Genomic DNA, 7002 nt, shown 5'->3' on the forward strand with positions numbered 1-7002 from the left:
CGTGTGTGCGTGCGTGTGTGTGTCTGTGTGCGCGTGTGTGTGCGTCTGTGTGTGTGTGTGTGTGTGCGTGTGTGTGCGTGCGTGTGTGCGCGTGTGTGCGTGTGTGTGTGCGTGCGTGTGTGTGTGTGCGTGTGTCTGTGTCTGGGTGTGTGTGTGTGTGGTGTGCGTGCGTGTGTGTGTGTGTGCGTGTGTGTGTGCATGTGTGTGTGAGTGTGTGAGTGTGCGTGTGTGTGTGTGTGTGTGTGTGCTGAGTGTGTGTGTGTGTGTGTGTGTGTGCCGTGTGTGTGTGTGTGTGTGTGTGTGTGTCATGTGTGTGTGTGTGGTGCTGTGTGTGTGCGTGTGTGTGTGTGCATGTGTGTGTGGTGTGTGTGTGTGTGTGTGTAGTGTGCGTGTGTGGTGTGTGCGCGTGTGCGTGCGTGTGTGTGTGTGTGTGTGGTGTGTGTGGTGCGTGCGTGTGTGTGGGTGTGTGGGTGTGTGTGTGTGTGTGTGCGTGTGTGTGTGTGCGTGGTGTCCTCAGAGAATACTTTAGAGCCCAAATCCACCTGACTAACGGTCACAGACAGCCTGCTCGATGCTGTGTCAGGACGATCAGCTGCAGCTGTTCAGCACGTTACAAGCTCAGCTTTGTGGCGATCACCTCAAGCTTCACCTTTTCTGCTGCAGCATAACAGTGTGTGGGAAGTCAGGGTCTGCCAACACACGACAGACTTTAAACTGTGCTGAACAGCTCTTAGTCAGCAGTCCTCTGCAGGTCAGTGGGTCTCACTCTGCTTTATTTGAACATGACAAAGTGTTTCGATCACATACTTGAGCAACACATTTTAAATGCCTACACTCGCTGACATGAACAGAATGATAACATCTGTTCAGTGCTCAAACTTTAAAAAGCCACGCAGCTTTTGTGAACGATATTATAAGAGGATGGAGACAAAAGCCTTTTACCCGTGGCACTGCTGATGAGTTCCCCTTCGTCTGGTTGTGTGGCCTCGGCTTCAGGGCCTTTGGGCAGGTTGGTGTTTTTGTTACCCATCTCCTCTGTCGCTGCAGGAGTCCTCTCGTGGGCCGTGGCTGGGCCTTTTCCCCTGCACCCTCACTGAAAAACGATTAACTGTGTCTAATGTTGATCAGCGTTCTTCCACGTTGGTATCCCACTAACCTCTGGTAAAGAGTCAAGAGCACCTGAGGCCTCAGCAGTGATTTGGGATCACTCTCGAGGGAGCATGTGATTTAATCCTGCATCACGTCTCCTGGCCGAGAACGGAGCGGTTTGAAATGTCCACCACAGTGAAAGCAGGCGGGGCTGTGAGGGATGTAGGTCCCTGCCTTTGCAGGCTTCTTGCAGTCCTCCGATCCCGTGGGCTTTATTTGTCCCTTTTCTCTCTGACACAGAATTCCCTGGAGCCTCCTTCCCACATCCCCGTCAAGCTGTCAAAGAATTAGGAAGAATAAGGAGAATTTTAGAAAAAAAATTAAAACATCACGCTTGCCTTACATATTTAATAGCAAACCAGAGAAAAAGAGACTTGCATATAAGCACTACAGCTGCTTAAACAGCAGCTCTGTCATGAACTAACTGTGTTTGTGTCTAAACCACGACAGATAACAAAGGGGGGGCTCAGAGCTGCGCTGTGAATGACCAAAGACGTACCAAGACTGCACTCTGTACACTATTACTATTTTAGACTCACTTCTTCTTACAGAAAGTGCAGTTTGGGAAGTGGGGCTCATTTCTGCAGGCGACATGTTGTATGCAGTGGGACAAAGTCCTGCCCGGTGGACCAACCAAAGCAGCGTAATGTCACGCCATCAGCAGGCTTAACGATGGTGATTTGGCACAGGTGTCCGTGGCCGCGCAGCCCCTGTAGGTGTAAAGTGTTGGTCCTGCAATACTTTTGTCCATATAGTACAGAATACAATAGGAATAATACTACAAACTGACACAAATATAAGTTTCCTTTCAAATTTATGTCACAGCTGATAATATGTGTCATTTACAGCTCCATATTTTCACTCCTGGTGTGGCTTTGCATGTGTCAGTTTTTATACTGTGCACGCTCTGAAACCAGCTGCTCTAGCTCCTTTACCCTCCCTCTAAGCCCCCTTTCTTGTGACTGGCTGCCCCTCAAAAAGCTTTCGTAGCAAGTGGGTGGGGCTTCTGGGCTCAGAATCCAAGCTACGTGCCTGAGATGGCCATATCGGCCATCTCTAATGATCGGCTATGTACCACAGGCCTTCAAGCTGGCTGTAGTTAAACCTTTACTCAAAAAGCATCTCTAGACCCAGCAGTCTTAGCTAATTATAGGCCAATCTCCAACCTTCCTTTATATCAAACATCCTTGAAAGAGTAGTTGTCAAACAGCTAACAGATCATCTGCAGAGGTTTATTTGAAGAGTTTCAGTCAGGTTTCAGAGCTCAGCACAGAAACAGCTTTAGTGAAGGTTACAAATGATCTTCTTATGGCCTCTGACAGTGGACTCATCTCTGTGCTTGTCCTGCTAGACCTCAGTGCAGCGTTCGATACTGTCGACCATAATATCCTATTAGAGCGATTAGAACATGCTGTAGGTATTACAGGTACTGCGCTGCAGTGGTTTGTATCATATCTATCTAATAGACTCCAGTTTGTGCATGTAAATGGAGAGTCCTCTTCACACACTGAGGTTAATTATGGAGTTCCACAGGGTTCAGTGCTAGGACCAATTCTGTTTACATTATACATGCTTCCCTTAGGCAGCATCATTAGAAGACATAGCATACATTTACACTGCTATGCTGATGACACCCAGCTCTATCTGTCCATGAAGCCAGATAACACACACCAATGAGTTAAACTGCAGGAATGTCTTAAAGACATAAAGACCTGGATGGCCGCTAACTTTCTGCTTCTTAATTCAGATCAAACTGAGGTTATTGTACTCGGCCCTGAAAAGCTTAGAAATATGGTATCTAACCAGATTCTTACTCTGGATGGCATTACCTTGGCCTCCAGTAACGCTGTGAGGAACCTTGGAGTCATTTTTGACCAGGACATGTCCTTCAACGCACATATTAAACAAATATGTAAGACTGCTTTCTTCCATTTGCGCAACATCTCTAAAATTAGAAATATCCTGTCTCAGAGTGACGCTGAAAAACTAGTTCATGCATTTATTACTTCCAGGCTGGACGACTGTAATTCATTATTATCAGGAAGTCCTAAAAACTCCCTGAAAAGCCTTCAGCTGATCCAAAATGCTGCAGCAAGAGTCCTGACAGGGACTAGAAAGAGAGAGCAGATTTCTCCTGTTTTGGCTTCCTGTTAAATCCAGAATTCAAAATCCTGCTCCTCACATACAAGGTCTTAAATAATCAGGCCCCATCTTATCTTAATGACCTTGTAGTACCATATCACCCTATTAGAGCACTTCGCTCTCGCTCTGCAGGCCTACTTGTTGTTCCTAGAGTATTTAAAAGTAGAATGGGAGGCAGAGCCTTCAGTTTTCAGGCCCCTCTTCTGTGGAACCAGCTTCCAGTTTGGATTCAGGAGACAGACACTATCTCTACTTTCAAGATTAGGCTTCAAACTTTCCTTTTTGCTAAAGCATATAGTTAGGGCTGGACCAGGTGACCCTGAATCCTCCCTTAGTTATGCTGCAATAGATGTAGGCTGCCGGGGATTCCCATGATGCATTGAGTTTTTCCTTTCCAGTCACCTTTCTCTCATCACCTATGTATTAATAGACCTCTCTGCATAGAATCATACTCTGTATATTAATCCTCTGTCTCTCTTCCACGAGCATGTCTTTATCCTGTCTTCCTTCTCTCACCCCAACCAATCACAGCAGATGGCCCCGCCCCTCCCTGAGCCTGGTTCTGCTGGAGGTTTCTTCCTGTTAAAAGGGAGTTTTTCCTTCCCACTGTCGCCAAAGTGCTGCTCAATAGGGGTCATGTGATTGTTGGGCTTTTCTGTATCTATTATTGTACGATCTACTGTACAATATAAAGCGCCATGAGGCGACTTTTGTTGTGAGTTGGCGCTGTATAAATAAAATTGAACTGAATTGAATTCAAACAATACATCTTTATGTTTTCTCTGTAGCTAAGTTCCATTTCTGGGTAAAGCTTGTTTTTAAGTGTGAACCTGTCGATCCTGAACCACAGACTCTGCATTGGGACTTCCCATGATGCACTGAACATATCTCCTCCAGCATTTACATGGCTGTCCCTTGATGAGCCTGGTTCTGTCAGAGACCTCTACCTGTAAAAATGGAGCTCTTCCTTCCCACTGTTGACAAGTGCTAGTTTATCCGAGGGTGTGCCCTCCAATGCTGTAATACACAATAGTCGGTGCCATAATAAATTGCGTAAAAACAAACGCACCTATGCTCCTACGTTTACACTTCTCTGACATGATTAAGAACAGCTCAGGCTCAGGTGAGCAGCAGCACACTAACAAAGGGAAAGGTGGCCGTTTACGTAATCCTGACAAAGTTACGCAGTTGTCGCTGGACACGCGCGCGCGTTCAGCTTGGACTCTGTCAGATGTTTGACTTCCCGTGTCGCGCGGCAAGTGGGTGGCGGCGAGTGCCTCCCTGTGCACGTGCCTCTGACGTTTACGTGCACATCGCCCAGTAAACGTATTTTCGTGCTTTTTTTTATCGCACATCACCAGAGCTTTAACGTGGGAAGACTAAGGTTAAAGCAAAACACGCTAGCGTCACCGTGTCAGCGTGTAAAGTCAGCTACCGAGTTTATTGCGTTTTTCAGCGCTTCTCCCCGTAGTTTCACATCGTCGCAGAAAGCGTTTGTTCACACTTGCTGCCCTGCCCGTCTTTAATCTGGTTTAAAATGACTACACTGAGCCTGCTGACGTTCATGCCACACTGACACCGCAGGACAGGATGGAGAGGTGTACTCACTGCTGGATGGAGCCTCTCTGTGTTTGTCTCCACATGAAGCAGCGTCGCGGTGTTTTCCTCCTCACTCTCTCTTCTCACACTCTCTCATGCTTCTTGTTTACTGTCTTATCCGGGGATTTTCACCTTCCCCTCACTGCAAAACATGCATCGCTTCATGACAACTTTATATATTTATTTAAGCGCGTGGTGGAGGCTGCCATCTCCTGGCAGATGTGTGGCACTGGCTCCCGGCTGGGTGTCCGCGGTTATGTAACGCGACATAAAGCGGTCAGACGATGCCACGTAAAGCAGATAAAGCGTGCTGTGGATTAGAGTGGGAATGGTTTCAAATGTGTGCGTCAATTTGTGTTGTGTTGTCACTCTTACTTACATTTATCAGACCGATGATGTTTTCTCCGTCCTCCTCCTGTGCCGTTAGTGATCTCATTGAACACCCTAACAGACCGTCGCTGTGTTTTTAAGAGAAGACCAATTAGATTTAGCCCTTTAGGCACAGATGTGTTGTAAATGTAAACTGTTATATTTAAATTACATATAGTAATGTGTCTTTGATATACAAAAACTGTAAGTATTATTACCATCCTGAATACTACAGAGCTGCCACCAAAGCTGGAGCAGGAGAGAGCTCGCAAGTGTTTGTGTGTTATGGAGGCAAATTTAAATTCATGTCTGCAGACTGTTCGACATCTGGGTCCCGTTCAGCAAAGAAGCAAAAATGGGAAGGAAAGAGACATGGCAACCAGCATGTGGATAAAATGTCATCCTTGTAACCTCAAGCCACATCTCATGAACTGAGTCAGGGCTCTAACAGTTGAAAACGTATCGGGTTATTTATCCCCAACACTGTTACTTATCAGGTCAGACGTGCGAGTCTCCTGTCGGACAGCAGACGAGGCGCCAGCTAAACAACAACATCAGCTGGTTATAAAGTTCTGTACACTAATGTTAGGCTTGGTGTCCAGAAATCACACGTTCTCCCTGATAAACATTTAGATTACGTTCTTACATGATTTGAGAGTTTATTCGCTAAGTGTCTGTGTCCAACAATGTTAGATCCACTTCAATACAATTATCACTAGCACAGGCTAGCAGCTGTAAAAACAGCAGCAGAGCTGAGGCAGCATTTTCACTTCTATGCAGATGAACCCCAAATCTAGGCAGATAACACACAACAACTATTTAAACTGCAGGAATGTCTTATAGACATAAAGGCCCGGATGACCGCTGATGTCCTCCTAAATTCAGATCAAACTGAGGTTCTTGTACTCGGCCCTGAAAATCTTAGAACCAGATGTTTACTCTGGAACATGATGAAGTGTTCTTCTTCACTCGCTGTGTGTTTATACACCACTCTGCATTTCATCATCTTATTCCTCTCTGGTTCTCTCCCACAGTGTGTCTTTTTCTGTCTTGTTGCCCTCACAAAGTTTTACAGCTGATGCAGACAGTTGAATGATACCTACACCAGAGGTTCCCAAAATGTGGGGCCCGCCTCCTAAGGGGGGCGCAGAATCATTGACGGGAGGGGCGCGGTATGGAAAAAAAAGAGCGCTTGGACACGGCTAGCAACATGGACAGGTTTTTGACGGGGCTCCCACACAAACGCAAAGCAGGAGATGAAGCATCGCTGAATATGTTTCCAAACCAACTTCATTCTGAGCCAAAGACTAGAAAATATGGTGAAGCAAATCTTCCCTTTGGCTTCACCTGCACAAGTGCCGAGGCAGGTCTCCCTGCAGAACTGGTTTCCCCTGCGTCGGGAGCAGCGCTGGGCTCTTCAAATCACAGACAAACAGGATCCCACATTCTTGATTTTTAGTTCAAACACTTGTAATGACTAACTACTCCTGACATGTTGGAGATGTTTGCTCTTTATACAGTAAAGTTACAGCAGGATACAAATAACATCAGGTTGATGCTGCCACGATTTGTTCCCTCGGTTCAAATCACAGACAAACAGGATCCCACAGCTGTTTATGTTTTTAAACCTATTCTGCACAGAGAGGCATTTTTTTAAAAATGTATTGATGCAATGTTGAATATTATTACACAGGAAAAAAACAACTACACGTAAGATAATCACACCGTGACGCCTCTGCCTTT

At 46.1% G+C, this 7002-nt stretch overlaps 1 protein-coding gene across 2 annotated transcripts in view; it reads right to left on the bottom strand.

Annotated features, from left to right (window-relative positions):
* cnstb (consortin, connexin sorting protein b) overlaps positions 1-5495 on the bottom strand; it is a 25129-nt gene extending 19634 nt beyond the window's left edge. Inside the window, exons 1-3 of one of the 2 annotated variants that reach the window (XM_005917137.3) lie at positions 5478-5495; positions 5270-5348; positions 943-1425 (exon numbers count right to left, since the gene is read on the bottom strand). In XM_005917137.3, coding sequence (XP_005917199.1) covers positions 943-1030 — 88 coding nt within the window. In that variant the 5' untranslated portion in view covers positions 1031-1425; positions 5270-5348; positions 5478-5495. Of the gene's footprint in view, positions 1-942; positions 1426-4899; positions 5216-5269; positions 5349-5477 lie in introns of those variants that run through there. The other variant, XM_005917136.3, reaches the window with a different exon arrangement.
* Between the last annotated feature and the right edge of the window lie 1507 nt (positions 5496-7002).

The sequence above is a fragment of the Haplochromis burtoni genome, unplaced genomic scaffold, assembly GCF_018398535.1.
Source record: "Haplochromis burtoni strain Fernald_Lab_line unplaced genomic scaffold, NCSU_Asbu1 Contig_22, whole genome shotgun sequence".
NCBI lineage: Eukaryota > Metazoa > Chordata > Actinopteri > Cichliformes > Cichlidae > Haplochromis > Haplochromis burtoni.